Here is a 24,931-nt window from a genome sequence, read left to right on the forward strand (position 1 = left end):
GAACACCCGAAAAATATACAATACTCTATTTCCTGTCTTTGTGGTAGTCGAAACTCTTTGTTGTTGTTGTTATATACACGTAGGAATGTAAATTTATATCAGGAGACGGTCTATCATTGATTCATCAAATTATCTGACGTTAATCCTAAAATATTTCTTTTATTTCAGAAATCGATCATCTCTATCATAGATGATACATCAAGAACATTCAGTACCATGTCACATGATGCCGTAATGGCCGCTAGTAAAACTTTTGCGCATGTATGCAACAGAAATGGAACAACAACATTCAAATTGAATTAAAACATAATGTATTCATCAAAAATGATTTATATTTAGCATAAATCTGATATCTACACTTTTAGCTAACTTTATATTGATAAATATAGATTCTACCACTGCATCGAGTGTGATACGATATTTATCCACTCGAGACAGTTAAATTTTCAAATTTAAAACGCGAGGCTCGCCGAGCGTTTTAAATATTTAAAATTTAACTGTCGAGAGTGGATAAATATCGTATTACACGAGATTTGGTGGTGGAATCTGTTTCTCTAATGATTTTCAAACAATATGCAGGCAAACTTGTTCCTTCTTTTTGAATGATCTGCAAAAAGATGTGTTCTTTCTATGTGACGTCATCAGGCATGGTCGCCTTTTTTCATGCCGTCACAATAGGAAATTCAGAGGAAAGCAAGAAAATTCGACGTCATAATCGGATTTTAACCAATGAAGAACTGAGATCAAACGAACCACACGTTGATTAAATTTTTTTTATACAATGGGTGGAGAAAGGGATAAATTGACGAAGAATTAGAGAAACTGTTTTTCCTAAATTACAGTCTGCATATGACATGCATGAGCTGGGATGTCATGTTTTTTTAAGGACAAACATTTTCGACTTCTATAATAAACAGACTGTTTGTTTTATCAATAACATACTGTAACAATAATATATTTTTTGGAAACACAATACTGAAATCCCCTCTCCATAACTTTCAGTTTAAACACACTATTTGTATCACTTCTCTTCTGAAACATATTATTTTAAACTTGAATGAGATTCGAACAGTTTATTTATATAAAAAAACATGTCCCTCACTAAAGATGAATGACCAATTACTTCAAGGTTAGTACGCATTGTACAAACATAAATGGAATGCAGGAGTCATTTCATCATAAATGAAAATAACACTAAATTAATTCTGCCAGTACACAATTTTATTAAAGGGCCAGCTGAGGACCACCTCCGGATGCGGGATTTTCTCGCTGCGTTGAAGACCCATTGGTGGCCTTCGGCTGTTATCTGCTCTTTGGTCGGATTGTTGTCTCTTTGACATATTCCCCATTTCCATCCTCAATTTTATTGATTCACTCTTTGACCATCACCAGAAACGCTCAGACCTTAACATTTGAAAGCCATTCATAAATATCATAAAAAAAACAAAAACAAAAAAAAACAACAAAAAAAACAACAAAAACACTGCAATACGAACGCACCATACACTCGTTGTATGCACATTTAGATGTTTGAAGGAATAGAGTGCAGGTAAAGTCCAATAACTCTGGAACAGCAATACATAAAATTAGTAATATCGAAGGTAGATGGATTTCACTAATACCAGCAATGTGCTAGAATGTTCAAAATTATCTTATTTACAATGTTAACCGATTCACTTGTTAGCTTTTTTTTTGAGGCACATAGACATGTCAGTTTTTCTCAGTAGATGGCTCTCCAATTTTTGTTCATATCATTAAAACGAAATTTGCCAAAGCAATACACTATAAGTTTAAAATAAATGTTGACGTAATGTAGACATATCACAATTTACAGGGAAGGAAATGTATTTTGATACTCTTCATACATTAGTGTCCAAGGTTAAGGCGAGAGTTAAGCGCTTACAACATGTTTATACCCGCCACATTCAGGAGCCTGTAATTCAGGGGCTATCGTTGGTTGCTATATGTCATAAAGGGACTTTTATAGTCAACTAAACAGTATGGGTCCTGCTCATTTTTGAGGTCCATACGGTTACCAGTAGTTGTTTTTAGACTTGTTTAGGATATATGTCGAAGTTGGCAATCGTACGACCAAAGATACGATACCAGCCATTTTAATTTTTAACACCAGACGCGCGTTTCGTCTAGAAATAACTCACCAGCGACGCTCGAATCAAATATTTTTAAGAGTCAAATAAAGTATGAAGAGCATTGAGGATATAATATGTCGAACGGTCCTAAGGTATGTTTGAAAAATAATAAATCTCAAAAGTGTAAATCACATGTATGATTTCTAGTACCGAAATATTTCAGAGGATAAAGATTCTCTGCACAATCTAGGATTTGATAAACTTTGTGTTAAGCTGGATTGTGATATGTACCCCTACTATAAGACATTTAATACCTAAGTTTACAATAAATAAATTTTAACCAATATCAGCCCTTCAGATTTCTGTTCCCTAAAGAGATATTTAAAAAAAAATTCCGACTTTGATGTAGGAAGCTAGAATTACACTGAGGTGAATATTTAGAAAGATGAAATAGGTATTATGGAGTTTATTATTGTTTCAATTTGTAAAAGTAAATTTCCACTTTCCATTTAAACGATTCAAACTATGCATATGATGCTATATCTATTTTTAACAATAACTCTCCTTTTATTTTGCAATACAGCTCTGATAAAATATTTGATGTAGCATAGATTCTGTCACAGAATGAATGTGTTCTAAGTACTTATATAATTCAGAATTGGACATTCACCAATAATATGGTCCATTATCCAAATTACAAATACATGGTTGGAATCAGCATATCAAAGAACCCCGAGAATTCAAATTTTGAAGAAATCCACCAAAGTTTAATATTGGGTACTTTGGACCCTAATTGATGACCAATTTGATATTAGGGCCCAAAAAACTATAAATCTAAATATGCACTTCAATTCGGCATATCAAAGAACCCCATTGTTAAAATAAGACAAAATTAAATATGGATCCCAATTTCAGCCAACTTGAAATCTGTGCCTCAAAACAAAAATCTTATTATATGCTTAGATTCAGCATATCAAGTAACCCCAACAATTCATTTTTTGTTAAAATCAAAGTAAGTTTAATTTTGGATGCGTTGGACCCTTATGTGGACCAGTTTGAAAAACGGGCCAAAAATTAAAAATTTTAAACACTGTTTTATTGCGCACATCAAAGAACACCACCAGTTGAATTCTGCTGAAATCAAACAAAGTTTTAAGTTTGGACCCCAATTTGGACTTAATGTGAAAAACTTGGCCCAAAATAAAAAAATCTAAAATTCTGTTGTATTGTGCATATCAAATAACACCAATAGTTCAATTTATGATGAAATCAAACAAAGTTTAATAATGGACCCTAATTTGGACTAACTTGAATACTGTGCTCAAAATCAAAAATCTAAATATACACTCAGATTAAGCACATCAAAGAACCTCAACCATTCAATATTAAAAAAAAATCAAACAAAGTTTAATTTTGGACCCTTTGGATCTTAATATGGATCAATTTCAAACAGGGCCCAAAATCCAAATTCTAAATACCAAATTAGATTCAGCATATTAAAGAACCCCATGAATTCAAGACTTGGATAAAACCCCGTTGAAATTTTTAACAAAATAAGCAATTTATACACAATATTACAGAAATATTTTGTTAGTCATCTTGTATCTAAACTGTTAGTGTCATAACGGGGGAAGTTACCCCTAAAATAAATCCAAAGGTTTATTTTATGGTATAACACCTTGTGCCACAGTGGAATAGCAATCCATAGACTTATACTCAAATTATTGTCAAGAAACCAGAAAATCCAAGTTTTTTTGGCCCCTTTTCAGCCCCTAATTAATTAGCAGTTTGGACAATGACATCAAAATCAATCCCAACTTTCCTTTTGAAGCATGGAACCTGGTGGTAAAATTTCATAAAGATTCTTACTCTTATACACAAATTATTGTCCTGAAACAAGAAAAGTTTTTGTTTTTGGTCCCTTATTACTAAACAGATAAGACAATACTCTCGAGGAACACAAATCAAATAACAAAGATTTTGACCATTGTAAGAAAATATAATACTCATTATGTAACGCTACATTCAAAATTCATATCTTGAAGCATACGTTGTTTGAGAAGACAAGTTAAAGACGAATTGTATACCTAATTGCTATTTGATACTTTGCGACAATTGACCAAACATTTCACAGGTGTGCAATTTTTAAGGATTTTCGTAAAAGAAACAGATTTTTGAGTCGGATACTTAATTTTTTTTTGTTGGAAATAAATAATGTAAAGTCTATACCATCTATTTTTGTAATATCATATGATAGAAAATTGGTATAGTGGCCTTTAACATCATAACCCAAACTTTAACACGGGTCTTGACCAAAAGAAGTTAATTTCTTAATTGTTGGTTGCTTAACGTCCAGTGGCAAATATGTCATGCATGTTCAGGACGAGAACAAATTAACAATAAATACAATAGGCCGACCTGATAGAAGGTCGGAGAAATTTGGAACGCCATTTGAAAATGAGGTTTATTGGATAGGGACAGTAATTTTGCCATGTAACGGGTTACCTACGGACCCCTTAAACAGTTGTTTCAAGATTCTTAATGTTCATAAAGCGTGGTACTCTCTCTCTCTCCGGAACCCGAAATGTTAATGTCCGGATTTTGCGGGCAGCATGTATCATGTTATAGGCGCAAGTACGTCGCAACTCGGCTTAAAGGTAACAGTGTCACTAGAACCTAAAGTGACAAAAGGTGTTTAAGTAAAAAGAGCATAGCCAAAAAACATAACAGGTAGTAAAAATCGCCATAGATTTAAAGACAATAACTCCTTTAAGATTTCGTTTATGTAGACTAATTTGTAAATCTTTCTCATATAAGGAGTCATTTGACAAGTTTGGTTTTAATGGATGGTCTCTGCAAATCTTAACATTTTGAGCAATTTGTCCCTTTGATATTTTCTATATCCGTAAGAGTTTTTAAAATTGAAATTACTACTTGCATATTTCCCCTATATACTATTTTAGCCATGATTGCCAAGTTTTCTGTGCGTTAGACATACATTGAATATACATTTGATAAAGCACTATACATTCTTACAAAATCAATCGCATAGCTTCGAAATAAAAAATGTTTAAATTAAATTTGCTTTTGAAATAAAAGTTAGTTCTTTGAATTGCATATCGGTTTTTACTGGCAAAAGTGGCTTTCGTTTACCTAGAGCCAGCAAAATACCATATTTTCTATTTTGCCGGCGCCGACAAAAAAGCCACTGCCTTTTAAAAAAATACCGCACAAGTCGTAACATGTAGACTTACTATAAATCTTCAGACAGGAATACAAGAAATTAAATAGTAATTCCATTCTCGATTATTTCAGTCACAGACTTTGTTACAGTTTTTATATTTCACCTACACGGCGATGATATCAAACATTTAGTTCTTACTCATACCAAATTGTCAGCTATCGCATATAACATGAGTATTTTTAGCACGGGTCCATTATTCTGATCATCTCTATTATAAATTAAAACGAGAAAAGAAAAAACAGTAGAAATTTATGGCTTTAACTTTTAATATATACCTTTAATCCTTTAATGTACACCTTTGAAGATGACTATAGCTTGTCAACTAATTCGGTGACATATAATTACTTTTCTATTAGAGTGCAATATACAAAAAATAACACTGGTCTTTGATCTTAAAACTCTCTGTTTATTTTTCATCATTTTTCTGAAATTCCCTAGATCACCCTCGATCAAACGAAAGTGGGTGTTTACGTATTACAAAGCCACCTTATACTCTTAGAGAAACGAACTATCTCTTAATCTAGTCCTATATTTATATCTCCATTTTGTACTTGAAGTCACCGAAGCACTTAGCACTAGATACATCTGCCATAGAAGTAACAAAGCCAGATAAGAATGTATCTTCACATTCATTTTAAAAACAATCACACTCAACCTGTCCAAAAGTATAAAGAATCGCATACCAATGGTTGTTTTTGACCTTACTAAAGACGAAAGATAGTTACATGCACAATGTAGAAATTTAAAAAAAAAGCTGTTATTATAAACCCAACAAACAGCGAAAAAAATAAAAACGAATAGAATAGAAGTAATTCAATTAAAATCACATTAGTTTAGTGTTTTAGCCATTTAAGCAAGAAGGTAATCACTGTTTGAATAGTGAACATTGAATCTCTTTTTTTATGTTTTGTAATATTTCATTAGGGTTGCTGGCGGAAACTTACCATAGACAACTTATAATCTAACAGAGTCCTATTTAAGTGAATGTAAGCAAACTTAGATTATTGTAGACCATTAACAATGAACAAAACCCATACCGTACAGTCAGCTACATTTATGAAAGGCATTACAAAATGTGAAACAATTTCATCAAGAAAACCACCGTAAGTGTTGTTCATCATTGGATACCGTATGTGAACCTGTAGATGTCATTTTTGTAAAACATAAGGTGTTGATACTTGCTTGTTTATTTACAGAAAACGTCACATTTCTATATATTGATATCATAATGGGTAAATCAACCATAAAACATCTGAGAAAGTATGAGTTTCATGTAAGAGGTCAAGAAGGTTCGTAAAGTAGGACAAAGACGTCAAAGTTGTCCTTAAGGATCTTTGGACGAGTGTTAAAAATAGAAAATTTGATTTCATAGTTCGTCCGCTAGTACACTACTAAAAAGTGGCACATTGTTTTTTCTCACATTTACGTATTTCATCCTTTTCTTTCCATTTCGGTATTTAGTTCATGGAACTATTATTCGCGGAAGCACCGGTCTTACCGATTTTAAAATACCTGAATACATGGCTGCTCTTGCTTTGCAATAGTACATGTTCTTTCGAATTGAGCGTAATATATATCTAATAGAGGCAAAACAGTTGACCATTAGTTCCCCCCCCCCCCCACCCCCCTGTTTTTTGTGAGGTTCAAATTGCTGTTTAGTGGTTTGCTATTATTGCTTGTCTTTTCGACGTTTTTCTTTTATTTTGTCATGATGTTTATATAAAAATAAAAAGATATGATATGATTGCAAATAAGACAACTCTCTACCAGAGACCAATATGACGTAGAAGTAATCAACATTAGGCCATCGTACGACCTTTAACAATGATCAAAAACCATACCGCACAGCAAGCGTTACTTGGTGTCTTTTGACTTGTTATGTTAAGTGTTTTTTGTCTACATCATAAAATGCTACTTGAATATCTTTACAACATGTAGTTTTTGTCGAGTCTGCGACATTAATGTCGCGAAAGCGAGACATAGGGATCCTTTCTTCCGTCGACGGCGTCGGCGGCGTCAACCTTTAGGTTAAGTTTGTGGTTAAATATTTTTTAGACATCAATAACTTTGTCAAACCTTCATAGAACTGGATGAAATTTGAACAAAAGCTTGTTAATGACCAAAATACAGTATCCAGAGCAAAATTTTGATTTTCTTTTTAATGTTCCCGTATTTTACTAATAAAGGTACTTAGTTTTTTTTTACAGTTAACAAGTAGATTCAGTCTGGGGTTAAAATTTGTTACACATCAATTACTTTGTCAAACCTTCATAGAATTTTATGAAACTTTGGCAGAAGCTTTTTTATGATGAAGAGATAATAGGTGAAGCAAACTTTTGAAAATATATTTTCATTTTCTGTATTTTTCTGATAGATGGACTTAGTTTTTTACAGTTAACATTAACAGACAGTCTGGGATTAAATGTTTTAGACATGATAAATTTGTAAACCTTCATCGATTGTTATGAAACTAGGACAGAAGCTAATCTATATTACTAAGACATTGCATCTAAAGAAAAAGTTTGGATTTTTTTTTTTAAATTCTGTATTTAAATGGACTCACTTTTCAAGTTTACATTACACTTTTGCACTGACAGCAGCAATCGTAGGCGAGACACAGGGTTCCGCGGAACCCCTTACGATTTTTTTTAAACAAGTAGTGACATAGATTCTGCTGTATATATTAGGACGCAAAAAACTTGTATGATATTTACTCTCCCCATTGCTTGTACCTCATATACTATCTCCTTCTTATTCCTCAGTCGTAACAACAATGTTATCTAGAAACAATTTCTTGCTATATGCCAACAAACACCTACGAAATGTTTTAGGTGATTTTAAAATCATTGAGAAATAAATGTAGTACGTAATTATTTAGTGATTTATATAAAAGCAATAGTGCGATCACATTCCTGATCATACCTTATGTTCATGGGTACACTTTTATAATGATCAAATAGAATAAGGAAGTATTTTCCATTGCTATCCATAACAAGTTGGGGTGTAAGCCATGGCGTTGTCAGTTTATTTTCGACCTAAGAGTTTGAATGTCCTTTTGGTATCTTTCGCCCCTCTTGTACTGTTACACCACTGTCCCAGTTTAGGGGAGGGTTGGCGCGCCTTCAAACTAGTTTAATCCCGCCACATTCTGTATGTGCCTGTCCCAAGTCAGGAGCCTGTAATTGCAGTGGTTGTCGTTTGTTGATGTATATCATATATATATTAGTTTTTCGTTCATCATTTTGTACATAAGTCAGGCCGTTAGTTTTCACGTTTGAATTGTTTTACATTTGTCATTTCGGGGCCTTTTATAGCTGACTATGTGGTATGGGTTTTACTCATTGTTAAAGGCCGTATGGTGATCTATAGTTATTAATTTCTGTGTCTTTTGGTCTCTGGTGGAGACTTGTCACATTGGCAATCATACCACATCTCCTTATTTTTACAATTAAAGTATTAAAAGTTATTTAAAAAAAGTGTAAAAAATACAACTTTTACACGAACTTTTGAATCAGTTCTTGTAAATAAACTCATCATAGATTTAGTATGTAAAAGAGCAGTCTCTTTGTCTGAGGAGCTTAGAATTTCTTTGTACCGTACGAATGACCAGAACTTATGTATTAGACAAAACACACAGTGCTGAGGTTGTGACCGCTCAGAAAGCAGATGATACTCTCGAGGAACACAAATCAATTAACAAAGATTTTGACCATTGTAAGAAAATAAAATATTCATTATGTTACGCTACATTCAAAATGCATATCAAGACATACGTTGTTTGAGAAGACAAGTTAAAGGCGAATTGTATACCTAATTGCTATTTGATACTTTGCGATAATTGACCTTTTTCGTAAAAGAAACAGATTTTTGAGTCGGATACTTATTTTTTATTTGTTGGAAATAAATGATGTAAAGTCTATACTATTTATTTTTGTAATATCATATGATGGAAAATTAATATAGTGACCTTTGACATCATGACCCAAACTTTAATACGGGTCTTGATCAAAGAGGTTAATTGCTTAATTGTTGGTTGCTTAACGTCCAGTGGCAAATATTTCATGTATGTTCAGGACGAGAACAAATTAACAATAAATACAATAGGCCGTCCTGGATGAAGGTCGGAGTAATTTGGATCGCCATTTGAAAATGAGGTTTATTGGATAGGGACAGTAATTTTACCATGTAACGGGTTACCTACGGACCCCTAAAACAGTTGTTTCAAGGTTATTAATGTGCATAAAGCGTGGGGAAGTTTAGGTAGCTGTAAAACCAGGTTTAACCCACTATTTTCTTCGGAAGTCAGAAATGTGACAGTTGTTTTCTAGTCGTTCCGTTGGTTAATATAGTCGAGCGTTTAGTTTTGTCAGTTTTTATGGACTTCACTTTTTTTTAAATTTACCTTAGCGTTCAATAATTTTGTTAATACATTTTATAGAATTAAGTTGTGGTCATATCAATTTGCAACTTAATACACATGTTGATTATGATGTAAACATTTTTTTTTAAAAAGCCAAATAAGCATTTTGACCTAGATTTTGATGTTTGCTGAACATAAACAATATAATAGTTTTAAAGGAGCATGGTGTCTTATGGTTACATGTTCTTGTTTATTTTAAAGGTATTGTATTAATTTGAAAAAAAACTGTATTCATTTTCTCATGTCAACATTTGTATAAGGCAAAACCCCGGCCGGATCACACCTAAGGATTTAAAATTGGTATTTGCTACTTCTCCGCTGTGCACCCGGTCTGGTCGAATCTGAGTCAGAATAATGTTTCCGGATAGGGTGACATTTCTTAATGCGGACTGTTACCATATGTAAACTAGCACGTTAATAATACGGCTCAGCGTGTCAGTCTACTACAAGGCAGGGTCCATAATTATGATAATTCCCATCCTGAATATGCATTTAATTTGCCACTGAATGTTTAAATCCATCCATCCATTCATTTACGATATGTTAATGGTAAAAAAAATATCTTACAATACTTAGTCGTATATCTAATTTCAGTCTCTTGCCGCAACAACAATGGCACCACATAGTACTAAGCATCATCATCATCATCACCATGGAACAGGTCCAACACATGAACCAGCAGTAACAGAGGCCTTCGGTTTCAAATATGATCCTCATTCTGTAAGTGAATCTAATGTTTGAAAGAATATGCTAACAAACGTTAGGACATTTTTTTTTATCCTGCAATCAACCAACTATAAATATACAAACAGCAGGCATAGAAAAACAACTTTGCTTTCTTTTCATAGTATGCAAAATACGTCCACTGGTATATATCCTGTTTCTGTTCTTAACAAACGGTAAAATTTACAAAACAAATCTGTTAACAACTAATCTAATTAAAATGTCGGTCTATCGTAACTTGCGTATAACGAATTCAGATATCTATATCTTAATTAGATTGGTTACCAACACAATTCATTTTGGGATCCTCTTTCGAGGTCCGCTTTTAAGCAATGTCGATTTATTTAACCATACAATTTATACACAACGACTAAGAACGTTTAAGAGTCAAGGTTAAATTGCCGGATAAAAATAATACTATTAAATTGTCCGAAAATACGAATTTTATTATTTGTACACACTATACGAAACAGGAAATAAAATCTCTACGAGCCTCGCTTTTTAAATATGAAAATAGTAAGATGTGGTTTGATTGCCAATGGCACAACGTTTCACCAAAGACCAAATGACGTAAATGTATTCAACTATAGGTGACCACGGCCTGCAACAATGAGCTCACCAGATCAACACAAAACATACAATATAACTTAAACAGACTAAAGACACAACGTACCGTCCTAAGAGTACTCTTAGTAACGGAAAGTTAACCCAAAGCATAATATAACTAATAAATACTGTAAATTATATTTCCTAGACTAAAAGTCTGTTGTATAAAACTGTATTGCATGTTAAATCTTTGATCTGTTAAATAGCACATGACAGAAGCAGAATGGTTTTAATTCAACACTGACATTGCAGTCGACATATTTGAAAAAAAAATATAATTAAAAAAAAAACAAGTGGTTATAACAGATGTATATTTGCCTGAATTAAAATCTCGTATAACAATCAAAATAATATCGCAATCATTTGAATTCCAAAAATGAACAACAACAAAAATGAGACAACGAATACCAAAGACAAAGCTTGTTTCAACATTTGTTATAATTTATGTATTTTACAGCATATTATGGCCGCCATGACACATCACAAATGTTATCTTTACACCATGGCTGGCACAGAGTCAGCTGATGTACATACAACTCACGGTCTTCATTTACTTGAGGTATGATTATTGGCAATAATCCATTTTCAAATTATCGATTCATAAAAGACCTTTTTTAAATTTTACGTTGAAATTTTAAGAAATAATGAAGAAGTTCCAATTCCTTTATGCATGTATATCGTTATTTTGATATAAGGTTGTTTACCTCCTCAAGTACTTAATAATTGTTGCATCCTTCAAGTTGGTTTTCTAATTTTGTTTCGATGGCATCTGAGGAATGGAAATCCAGAAAAATTCTTCGGATACATCAATTTATAAAGTTTTATTTTTAGATTGTTTTGCAAAGGGACACAACTCTTAGTTAGGACAGTCTGGTTCCATGCCTATTTAAAGCAAATAACATTGAACATTATGGATTGCACGGTTTCTGACAAAAATTGCATAACACATTTATTGTTAAAAGCTCTTAACAACTTACGTACACGAAAACACGATCCTTCAATATTTGTTTCAATGAAACGGATACACAGTCTGCTCTCTCCTGAAATAGGGTCTTCCTTTCCAATAAAGCAGACTTTTTTCTGACACGTTAGTGTGAGTGATATAATTGACAATTAATTAAGTGAAGCATTACATATTTCTTTCTGATTAAACATATTTTTCGTTACATGAAAAAGAAGACTGCTACACCTTTTGCAGCTCGTGTAAACTATGTAGTATAACTACCTTATCGGACACAAGCTTGAAGTTTACCATAACGTGCTATAATATTTCATATTTGCAATTAATAAAAAATGTTTAGTCAAAAGGAAATATTTAAAACATATAAGTGCTTTTTATCTCAAAAGCAAGAACACGAACCTGTCATTCTTTCTACTTATCATAAAAGAGAGACGAAAGATACCAGAGGGACAGTCAAACTCATAGATCGAAAACAAACTGACAACGCCATGGCCAAAAATAAAAAAAAAAAAAACAAATAATAGTACAGATGACACAACATAGAAAACTAAAGACTAGGCAACACGAACCCCACCAAAAACTGGGGGTGATCTCAGGTGCTCCGGAAGGGTAAGCAGATCCTGCTCCACCTGTGCACCTGGCACCCGTCGTGTTGCTTATGTTATTACAAATCCTGTAAATAGTCTAATTCGGTAGGTCACATTCGTGAAAAGGGAAGGTTTTGTAGTTACGACACAAGGAACATATCCGATATCATCTGTGAAACGGTTATTCCATAACGGCCAAGCAACTCGTGATGGCGTCCGTAAAATTTACGAAGGGATGATTTCATCTTTACCATTTGGAACTCTTGGTTTAATAGCTTCCTCGTGAGCAGAAATCCTCTATCAAGGAAATCATGATAGGAAATACAAGCCCGGGAATATCGTATCTATTGGGAGATATATACTCCGTATGCAGGCGCTGCTGAAATGTTGCTACATAGAAATGGAAAGTTCACAATTGGGAAGCTGAAATAATCTCTTTTGTCGTAAAGTTTTGTTTTCAACCGATCCTCATTGTCAATTTCTAGATGTAAGTCAAGATATGAGGCAGACTTAACTGTATCTGTAGTATCCTTTATCTCTAGTTCGATGGGATAGATTCGTTCAACATAGTCACCAAATTTTGTATTATTTAGTGAGAGAACATCATCTATATAGCGGAACGTAAAGTTAAAGGATATTGCTAACTTCTTATCTTTCTTCCTAAGAAGTTCCTGTATGAAGTCAGCCTCATAATAATTAAGAAACAAGTCGGCAAGAAGAGGGGCACAATTGGTTCCCATTGGAATTCCGACATAATAAATAAGTTCCATTAGTTATATACTATCTATTTATATCAGTTTTTCTTTAAGCTTTTCTGAAACAGAGGAGCAAACATCCTTAATACACAATTCATGCATTAATTTCAGACGAAACTTATTACCATGGTAGACGACACAACTATGACATACAGTACAATGTCACATGATGAACTCACCGCTATCAGTAAATTGTTAGCCCGTACTTGTAACAAGGCTGGATGGACCACATACAAACTTAATTAAATTTAACTCTACATCGTTTATAAATGTGTCTGTGTTTTTATTAGAATTCTATTAAGTTCAATGTGCTATTTGATTTCCTTTTTTGGTTATAGTTGGCGGTCAAACATGGAAATTTTATAGTTTTTTTAACACTTTTATTGCAAAACCTGGTAACTCCTGTCTACAAATGATGTCCAAATGACCTCAACTTACAATGTGATGACCAGAGATATATGTCATCATGATGGAAATGGCATATTGTATGGTAATTACATCTTTAGGACCAGGGAAACAATCTGATGAAGAACAGTTGAATGATTGAATACACGTTTGTGTAGGTGATAATGTACATGTAGACGATGTTCCAAATGACAGCAAAATCGCCAAAATAAAATAAAATTGTAAACATCGTCATTTAATGACAATGGCTCGTTTATTGGGTCCTCTTGGCAATTTCGGAATTTTGACTTATTTGTAGCTTTTATTTTAATGATTATTTTTGCTATTACAGTTCCCTCTATTTGCTATACTTTCCCCCTCAAACACAAAAATGTGTAAAACGGTCATTGAAGGCAATCACTCAGCTATATCATCTTGACTTGGTTATAAACCTTGTATAAAAGATCATGTTTGCTGCTTAAAGTTTTTCTCTAATCTATTAATTAAAAAGTATTTAAGATCATAGCCAAAAAACAGGTAGCAAAGATCGCCACTTAAAGACAATAACTTCTTTAAGAAGCCAACTGATGATTTCGTTTATGAAGACTTGTTTGTAAATCTTTCTCATATAAGGAGTCATTTGACAAGTTTAGTTTCAATGGATGGAAACTACTTGCATTTTACCCCTATGTACTATTTTAACCACGATTGCCAAGTTTTCGGTGCGTTAGGCAAACATATATATACAAGTGATACCACAATTTCTTAAGTAGACACCCTAAAGATAATTAACGACAAAAGACGCCACTTGATGGCAATAGAACCGCTGAGCTAACAATTGTAGCGTGCTCTGGTTTTTCTTTCTCTATTTTTCACAACTGCGATTAGAGAAACCATATGGTCTTAGTATCATTTTCAAAGCTCTGGTCGTATTTTTCAGTACACAACCCCTGTTTCAACAGACATGATCACCTAGGCCTGAAAATAAGAAGGGGTTCAAATTTTGATACGGACACCAAACGTAGTGTATATGCAGGTAGAAAAGCGCTTAGGTTTAAAAAGGCGATGGCTATTTTGCCGGCTCTACCTAAAATATCTTAATTAAAGCCGGCAAAATAGCATATTCCTATAGCAATGGCTATTTTACCGGCTCCGGCAATACAGTGAATTTGTTATTTTGCCGGTTCTTTGTAAAGAGTGAATTTTAATATTTACTCTTAAAAAGTGCTACGAAAATGTGCATTGTGATCATAAAAGAATCAAACTATTACTAATATAGTTAATAATATAACAGTAACAATATTTGAGATACATGTACATATAGTCGTTTAAATACATTTATCAGTCAAAGTGAAAATAATAATTTGTAAAAAGAAATAAAAATAAAAATATCGAACATCCATTTGTTGCTTTGAAAATCATCTCAAAACATGATGTCGAAATTACTACTAAAATCAGTCACAGTATAATGCTACAAGTATGCATAAGAAGAAAATTTCAGATTTTTTAACTATGTCATAAAAAGATAAAAGTGAAAAATCTCATTGCATATAAATTTGATAAAACATTATAACATCTTACAAAATCAATCGCATAGCTTCGAAATCAAAAATGTGTTTAAATTAAATTTGCTTATGAAATAATAATTAGTTCTTTTAATTGCATATCTGTGAACAAAATCCGTTTATCTAGAGCCTGCAAAATAGCATATTTCTATTTTTCCGGCGCCTGTAAAAAAGCCACTGCTTTTTAAAAAAATACCGCATCTGTCGTAACAAGTAGACTTACTATAAAACTTCAGCCAGGAATACTAGAAATTCAATAGTAATTCCATTCTCGATTATTTTAGTCACAGACTTTGTTTCACCTTCACGGCGGTAATATCAATAATTTAGTTCTTACTCATACCAAATTTTCAGCTATTGCATATAGCATGAATATTTTTAGGACAGGTCCATTATTCTCATCATCTCTAATATAAATTAAAGCGAGAAAAGAAAAAAAACCAGTAGAAATGTATGGCTTTGACTTTTGATATATACCTTTAATTCTTTAATGTACATCTTTGAAGATGACTATAGCTTGTCAACTAATTCGGTGACAAATATACAAACAGTAAAATTGGCTTTGATCTTAAAACTCTCCTAAACTCTGTTTATTCTTTGTTCTTTTTCTGCAATTCCCTCGATCATCCTCGATCGAACAAATGTGGGTGTTTACGTATTACAAAGCCACCTTATGCTCTTAGATGAACGAACTATCTCTTAATCTAGTACAATATTTATATCTCTATTTTGTACTTGAAGTCACAGAAGCACTTAGCACTAAATACATCTGCAATAGACCTTCACATTCATTAAACAGTCACACTCAACCTGTCCAAAAGTATAAACGATTCGCATATCCCTGGTGGTTTTCAATTTGCCAAAAACGAAAGATAGTTATATGCACAATGAAGAATAATAAAGCTGGAATCATAGTCCCAATAAAAAGTGAAAAAATAAAAACCAATAAAATAGAAGTAATTTAATCAAAATCAAACTTGTTTAAACTTTTAAACATTTGAACAAGAAGGTAATCGGTGTTAGATTGGTGAAAATTAAAACTCATTTATTTATATTTTGTAATATTTCATTCGGTTTTTTTGCTGGCGTAAACTTACCCAAGACAACTTATAATCCACCATTACGTGAATGCAAGTAAACTTCGATCATTGTAGGCCATTAACAATGAAGAAAACCCATACCGTATAGTCAGCTACATGTATAAAAGCCTAAAAGGCATGACAAAATGTGAAATAATTTCAACAAGAAAACCACCGTAAGAGTTGTTTAGCATCGAATAGCGTATGTGGACGTATAAATGTCATTTTTTAGAACATAATGTGTTGATATTTGCTGTTTATTTGCAGAATACCTCACACTTCTGTTTATTCATATCATAATGGGTAAATCAACCATAAAAACAACCGAGAAAGCATGAGTTCATGGAAGAGGTCAAGAAGGTTCGTAAAGTAGGACAAAGACGTCAAAGTTTTCCTTATCTTTGAACGAGTGTAAAATATTGAAAATTTGATTTCATAGTGTGTCCAATAGTACAAGTCTACTTAAAGGTTGCACATTGAACTTTCTTACAGTTTCGTATTTCATCTCTTTCTTTCTATTTCGGTATTTAGTTCATGGAACTATTATTCGAGGAAGCACCGGTCTTACCGATCTTAAATTTCCTGAACTCATTACAGCACCGGCTTTGAAATGATTCATGATCTCTCTAATGCGTGTAATGCATAATTAATGTAGACGAAACAAGCTGACCCTTCAAGAGCACCTTAATTTCCTCCCTGTTTTTTTGTGAGGTTTAAATTGCTCAATCTTTTAATTCCCTGTGTAGTGGTTTGTCATTATTGTTTGTCTTTTGGTCGGTTTTCTTTTCTTATGTTAATTGTGTTTATATAATGAAATAAAAATATATGGTATTATTGACAATTAGAAAACTCCCCACCAGAGACCAAAATGACGTAGAAGTAAGCAAACGAACAAAACCTATACAGCACAGCAAGCTATATCAATAAATAAATAAATATATAATAAAAGGCCTCGGAATGACATATGTAAAATAATTCAAACGAGAAAACTAACAGTCTGATTTATGCTAAAAAAAAAAAACGAAAATCAAGAATGATATGCAGCAACAAACGACAAACTCTGAAATACTTGCTCCTGACTTTGGACAGGCACTTACATAATATGGCGGGGTTTAACATGTTTGTGACGCATAACATTCCTCTAATCTGTTACAGTAGTGTAACAGCACAACATAAGAACAAAGTATAAAAATCAGTTAATCAAAAAGGGCTTAACTTATCAGACCGTTACAAAGCACAAAAACAACGAACAGAAACACAAAAATCACAAAGCACAGAACTGAGAAAACTTGCAGTTAATGAAAGCTAGTTCAAACCAATAACTAAAAAAAAAAAGCATGTCACTTAGACAAAAAATCAATCAGTCGACATCCAACACCCAACTGATTTAGTGTAAAGACATCATAAACAGTCAGAGAAAAATCATTACATTGTGTCTGTTTTTATTGATCTTAGGAGTTCTTGTTGTATCTTCTCTTTCTTTCTTTTCAAATGATTTGTCAATAAATGCCTTCACCAGATTCAATTAGGAACAAAAAGAAAAATATAGTTTATAAAAAAAGGTAAAAGGCTGAACAATTAATATTGGACCATTAATGGTCCTCTATTTTTTTTTGAAGAAATGAGTCGGCTAATGTGACGCAGTTGATATATATATATATATATATATATATTATTTCAAATGAAATATTTGGCATGGTGAAACGTATATAGTGTAAAAATCAACTACAAGTGATGTTTTTACTGATAAAAGATTTTTTTACGTAATACGTAAGCAAGACTTTCCCTTTTTGGTTAAGGGTGCAATTACGACTATCAATATTGATCCAATGACTTTTTTTTACTTACATAGTCAGTTATCCCTGTCCTTGAAGTAGACATCAATGCATGCAAATTTTGAAGATGACAAGTGCATTGAATAGAAGTGGATGCGACAAATTAGCCTATTATCTGATTTTGCAGAAAAAGTGGTCCCTTTCCAGTACATTTAAAATGTCGATATTATCTACATATACTATGGCATTGCATAAGGTGAAGCTTTTCTCAGATTTTTTTTGGACATTAAATCCGTTGTGTGTGTACTGATTGAAACTTTAGTTTAAGAGAACATGATTTATTCATTAGCTGTAACTAGCTTTGAACTAGCTTTCAGTAACTGCGACAACTCTAAGATCGGTACTTGGTGTCTTTTGTCGTATTATGTTATTTGTTTGTGTGCCACGTGACAAACTAATGAGTTAGACCTTTTCTAACTGATTCTTACAGTTGTTCTTATGATCTGCGGTTTCTCCATTGTCCCAGGTTAAGGAGAGGATTGAGGTCCCAGAAACATGTTTAACCCTGACCATTTTGAGTAAGCCTGTCCCATGTCAGAAGGCTGTAAATCAGTGCAACGTTGTTGTCTTTGGTTGCTGTCTGTCAAATTTGTTTTTCGATAATTATCTGATCATACATCAGGTTTAAGTTTTTCGTTTAAATTGTTTCACATTTTGTCATGTCGGGGCCATTAAACTCCCAAAATATCATTTTCATGATAAAAAAAAACCCGTTGATAAGGAATTTTGAAAAAAAACAGCATTTAAGATTGCTCCGTCTTTTAATTGTCATTATCATAATCAAATGGGATATTCTCAAGCTAAGTTTTTTTAATGTTGGACATACGATTCAAATATTGACTTAAACACCAATTTTTTCCCGAATTTTAGTCTGTCAATAGATGCAGTGATCTTGATATCTGATGTATTGACCCCAAAATTATAGGGTTCTTTCATACATAATGGGGCTTCAAACCAAATTTAATAACGACAGAGGGTGGTGACATAAAGGTGCTTAAATTTCTAAATCCAGCTTCCTTTTTTATTTTGTCTTTTTCCCAAATCCCCACTGTTTTTACCCCTTATATCCTACACCCCTACTTTTTTTATCCCCTATATTCCACATCCACACCTTTTTGGCCCACTGTTTCTCATATCCCAAATGCGTTTCATTTCCCTCAACAATATATTTATGACCCAAAAGATGTTCTACGGAACCCGAAATGTTAGTGTCCGGATTTTGCGGGCAGCATGTGTCATTTTATAGACCAAGTACGTCGCAACTCGGCTTAAAAGTAACAGAGTAAATAGAACTTATAAGCGAGAAAAGGTATTTAAGTAAATCGACCGCATGGATCTTTCACGATTATCGGAATGTTTGGTACATAGTAAAAGTTATTCAACTTACAGTTATCTTGTTAGCGATCAAGATATGAATATAGAACAACCTATATATAGTCTTGTCCTTACAAACCATTTCATGTAGTAATTGAGTTTTGAAAATTGAACACAATGATGCTTGTACTGTTGATTTGTTTCTTTGTCGGACAGGTAAGAATACTTATTTTGGCAATTTCGCAAGGAAGTTTTGTTTTGCTTTAGTTAGTAAAGATTGGTTTGATTCATTTAGTATATACTCTAACTACAAAAGTACTGTATACTATATTTTCCTGTATGTGCGGCCGTCCGATCATTAGTCCGTCCAGTATCGGGTGGCAGTTGTTAGTTAAGAAAGTTGACGCCCGTTTATGTTGATTCGAGCGTCACTAATGATGAGTTTATTTATATCTATGATGAATGGTTGCACAATTATGGCTGCTCGATCCCAATTATTTTCACGTTAACTAATTATATCTATTTGTTTTGCTCACACTATTTTTGTCAATATAACGGAACAATAGTCAACTTTCATACGAGTGGAAAGTTGAGGTAGCTGTAAAACCAGGTTTTACCCACCATTTTCTTCGGAAGTCAGAAATGTAAAAGTTGTTTTCCAGTCGTTCCATTGGTTAATATAGTCGAGCGTTTAGTTTTGTCAGTTTGTATGGACTTCACCTTTTTGAATTTACATTGGCGTTTTGTAATTTTGTCAATACATTTTATACCATTAATGACTCAGATTTTGCTATTCACTCAACATAAACAATATGACAGTTTAAGCGGAGCATGGCGTCTTATGGTCACATGTTCTTGTTTAATTTTGAAAGTATTGTACTAATCCTTGAATACATTTAAAAATACTCTATTGCTTTTCTCATGTCAACTTTTGTAGAAGGTCAAAACCCCGGCCGGATCAAACCAAAGGTTTTAAAATTGGCATTTGCCCCTTCTCCGCTGTGCACCCGGCATTAAGGAGTTATTGCAAAGACTGGTCGAGTCGGAGTCAGAATAATGTTTCCAGATAGAGTGACATTTCTTAATGCAGATTGTTACCTTGAGAATTTACACGTTAAAGATTTGGCTTAGCGTGTCGGTCTACTACAAGGCTATTGTCATGATTATGATCATTCCCGTCCGGAATAAACATTTAATTTGCAACTGAACATGTAAATCCAGCCATCCATCTACGATACGTTAATGGTTAAATGAATCATAAAATATTTTGTTGTATATCTAATTTCAGTCTCTTGCCGCTACAACAATGGCACCACATAGTACTAAGCATCATCATCACCATGGAACACGTCCAACACACGAACCTGTAGTGGTAGAGGCCTTTGGTTTTAAATATGATCCTCATTCTGTAAGTGTTTATCTAACCATGAACTTAATACACAACGACTAAAAACAGTTAAGAGTCAAGGTTAAATTGCAGGATAAAATACGTTTTTTTTGTTAGTACTTACTACGAAACAGGAAATAAAGTTTCGACGACCCTCGCTTTTTTATGTGGTTTGATTGCCAATAACACAACTTTTCACCAAAGACCAAATGATGTAGATCTACGTAACCACGGCCTGCAACAATGAGCAAATCCAATTCCGAAAAGGAAACTATAAAAGGCCTCGACATGACAAAATGTAAAACAACCTAAACGAGAAATTCAACGGCCTTATTTATGTAGAAAACAATAAATGAAAACCAATTAGGACTGACAATTACCAATGGGAACCACTGAATAACAAGTTCCTGGCAGGCACATACAGAATATTGCAATGCTAAATATGTTACTGAGAACACAATCCTACCATAAACTTGACAGTGGTGTAAATGCACAGCATAATAAAAAGCTGAACAAAGTCAGTTGATAAAGGATTGGCTCACCAGGTCAACACAAAGCACACAATATAACGTACACAGACTAAAGACACAACGTACCGTCCTAAGAGTACTCTTAGTAACGGAAAGTTAACCCAAAGCAAAATATAACTAATAAATACTGTAAATCATATTTCCTAGACTAAAAGTATTTTGTACAAAACTGTATTGCATGTTAAATCTTTGATCTGTTAAATAGTACATGACAGAAGCAGAATGGTTTGAATTCAACATTGACATCGCAGTCGACATATTTGAAGAAATTAAAAATATGATTAAAAAAAAAAAAGCGGTTATAACAGATGTATAGTTGCCTGAATTGAAATCTCGTATAACAATTAAAATAATATCGAATCATTTGAATTCCCAAAATGAACAACAACAAAAAATGAGACAACGAATACCAAAGAAAAAGCTTGTTTCCACATTTATATGTTATAATTTATATATTTTACAGCATATTATGGCCGCCATGACACATCATAAATGTTATCTTTACACCATGGCTGGCACAGAGTCAGCTGATGTACATACAACTCACGGTCTTCATTTACTTGAGGTATGATTATTGGCAATAGTCCATTTTCAAATTATCGATTTATAAAAGACCTTTTTTACATTCTCCGTTGATAAATTAAGAAATTATGAAGAAGTTTCAATTCCATTATGCATGTATTTTGCTATTTTGATATAAGGTTTGGTTTTGTACCTCCTCAAGTATTTAAGAATTGATATATCCTTCAAGTTGGCCTTCTCCTCATCAGCAGCTCGTGTTAACTATGTAATATAACTACATTCTCGAACACAAGCTTGAAGTTTACCATAACGAACTATGATATTTTCATAATATTTCATATTTGTAATTAATGAAACTGTTTTAGTCGAAAGGAAATATTTAAAACATATAAGTGCTTTTAACCTTTAGAAGTATATGTACGCATAACCTATTAACCAATGCTGTAATTGACCTTTTAATGGGAGACCCAGTTTGTTTTTTTTTAACTTTTCTCCCTTAGAAGAGACATACATTTTCATTGAAAATGAGGAGATAAAGGAAAGAAAATTAAATTATGTGCGTAATGCAGAGGCGGATTTAGGACGGGACAGGGGACTCGGCCCCCGTATAGAGCTTAATAGACCGTGTTTTTTTTACAAGTATCACTCAAAACGTTGGCTTGCCAGGTGGCCCCTTTTTCAAATTCCTAGATCCGCACCTGTTATGTGTGTAAAAATATTGATATCAGTAGTTATTTTTCAATAAAAGTTGGATAAAACGCCTAATTATCACCTCAACTTTTCATGTTTTGCATGGACAAAAGCCCATTATGTCCGATATAGAACCAGCTACAATTGGAAAAGGAATCAATTTGTGTTTAAAGTGTGTAATGACAGAATCAAATCGGTAATTGGCAAGTAGATTATTGAATAGACGATGGTCATACTTTTAAATACAAATCTATTTACCTATTCCGTAATTGACCCTCTAATTAGAGTTTCATTTGTACGAGTTCTTTCCCTTAAGAAAGCCATACATTTCCATTGCCAACGAAAATCAAGCCGAAAGAGTAAATATATATGGGCGTAATCTGTATATCTTGAAATCTTATATTTTTTATAATTTTATCTAATTTTTTTTTTTGTGATTTCAATAGTTGTTTTTCAATGAAAATTGGTTAAAACACCTATATATAAAATTTATACATATATCAACTTATCATGCTTTGTATGTGCAGCAGCACAGCTTCAATGGTTTAGAAGCAATCTTCAATCACCAAAGGGAAACAACTTGTGTTAAAAGTGTGTAATAACACAATCAAATCGGCAATAGACTATTTTCATATTACCAACTTTTGACTCCGGATTATATAATTTTTCGACAGGTTACCTTTTCTGTGGTTAGACATCCTGGTACTCGGTCAAGTAAGAGCAACCAAAAGAAGAAAAATCAAACACATAATCCGTGCAATTTGAAGCTTGATTTTACTTTTTTACGTTGCTCTTACTTGACCGACCCGGTCACAGATTAAGTAACCTGTCGAAAAAATATAAACTCCGGAGTCAAAAGTCGGTAATATGAAAAAGGTCTATTGTCGTATAAACTATTACAGGTTTCTTGACTCTTTAAGTTTAAGTTATATAGTAGAAAAATCTTTATGTAACACGCTGATAAATCATCATTTCAAAAAATCAATAACTAAATATGTGGTCCCTCTTTACTTATTTTCAAATATGATAGTTTATGTATCCCTTTAACAAGTAAAGGATGTTTATTACTCTTTTATTTTTTTGACTTTTTGGCAGATAATTGGAATTCTCTAGTTTTATCAATGTAGTACCAATAAAAAGTTGCCCGCTAACCCTTACTTTTCTTTTCACAATTGTATCACATATAGTTTAAAAAAAACATTTTTGAAAATCTTATAAAATCCAAGTTATTTTTTCATAGTTTTTGACCAAAGAAAAAGGGCCCAATTTTAAATGTATGCGAGAATCATTTCCCACCAAATTTTCAATTGTTTATATCTCAAAAGCAAGGACACGAACCTGTCTTCTTTCTACTTACCATACTAAATAAGTTCCATTAGTTATATACTATCAATTTATATCAGTTTTTCTTACAGCTTTTTATTTTTGAAACAGAGGAGCGAACATCCTTAATACACAATTCATGCATTAATTTCAGACGAAACTTATTACCATGGTAGACGACACAACTATGACATACAGTACCATGTCACATGATGAACTGACCGCTATCAGTAAATTGTTAGCCCATACTTGTAACAAGGCTGGATGGACCACATACAAACTTAATTAAATTTAACTCTACATCGTTTATAAATGTGTTTGTGTTTTTATTAGAATAGTTCAATGTGCTATTTGTTTTCCTTTTTTGTTTATAATTGGCGGCTAAACATGGGAATTTTATAGTTTTTTAACACTTATATTGCACAACCCAGAAACTCCTGTCTACGAAGAAGTGTATCATGTGCACATTTAACCAACAGTATTTTATCGATGTTCAAATCCCATTAATGCACCAAGAAGACAAATCGGGGTAACAAACAAAAAACGGAAGAAATCCCATGAACTCTTATTTCCAGTTCTGATTTATTTCTTTTTAATTAATAATGAAGGTCGGTTGAAAACAACTCTTTACGACAAAAGAGATGATTTCAGCTTCCCAATTGTGGACATTCGATTTCTATGTAGCAACATTCTTGCAGCGCCTGCATATGGAGTATATATCTGGCAGTTGATACGATATTCCGTGGCATGCATTTCTTATCATAATTTTCTTGATAGAAGGTTGCTGCTCACAAGGAAGCTATTAAACCAAGAGTTCGAATTAAGAAAATTGAATCAAACCCCATCGAAAATTTTACAGACGCCAGTTGGAGTTGGTTGACTGTTATGGAATATCTGTTTCACAGATGACGACGGA

At 33.0% G+C, this 24,931-nt stretch overlaps 2 protein-coding genes across 4 annotated transcripts in view; both read left to right on the forward strand.

Annotated features, from left to right (window-relative positions):
- LOC127724336 (uncharacterized) overlaps nt 1–24,931 on the forward strand; it is a 147,859-nt gene that overhangs the window by 98,338 nt on the left and 24,590 nt on the right. The window contains exons 3-4 of one of the 3 annotated variants that reach the window (XM_052231271.1): nt 11,541–11,642; nt 13,498–13,656. The exons of 1 other annotated variant lie outside the window; for it this stretch is intronic. In XM_052231271.1, the coding sequence (XP_052087231.1) occupies nt 11,541–11,642; nt 13,498–13,632 (237 nt within the window). In that variant the 3' untranslated portion in view covers nt 13,633–13,656. Of the gene's footprint in view, nt 1–11,540; nt 11,643–13,497; nt 13,657–24,931 lie in introns of those variants that run through there. One more of the 3 variants, XM_052231272.1, reaches the window with a different exon arrangement.
- On the forward strand, nt 19,714–24,328 carry LOC127724337 (uncharacterized). Its single transcript, XM_052231274.1, has 4 exons — nt 19,714–19,779; nt 20,852–20,971; nt 21,944–22,045; nt 24,170–24,328. The coding sequence occupies exons 1-4, from the start codon at nt 19,741–19,743 to the stop codon at nt 24,302–24,304; spliced, it is 396 nt and encodes a 131-aa protein (XP_052087234.1). The 5' UTR covers nt 19,714–19,740; the 3' UTR covers nt 24,305–24,328.

Source organism: Mytilus californianus, unplaced genomic scaffold (assembly GCF_021869535.1).
Source record: "Mytilus californianus isolate M0D057914Y unplaced genomic scaffold, xbMytCali1.0.p SCAF_14, whole genome shotgun sequence".
Taxonomy (NCBI): domain Eukaryota; kingdom Metazoa; phylum Mollusca; class Bivalvia; order Mytilida; family Mytilidae; genus Mytilus; species Mytilus californianus.

Bases quoted from the DNA above. Each gene is read 5' to 3' on its own strand.
- LOC127724337 (XM_052231274.1), top strand. From the start codon at position 19,741: ATGATGCTTGTACTGTTGATTTGTTTCTTTGTCGGACAG. The intron at 19,780-20,851 runs GTAAGAATACTT...ATCTAATTTCAG, and splicing joins TTTGTTTCTTTGTCGGACAG to TCTCTTGCCGCTACAACAAT. The intron at 22,046-24,169 runs GTATGATTATTG...CATTAATTTCAG, and splicing joins ACGGTCTTCATTTACTTGAG to ACGAAACTTATTACCATGGT.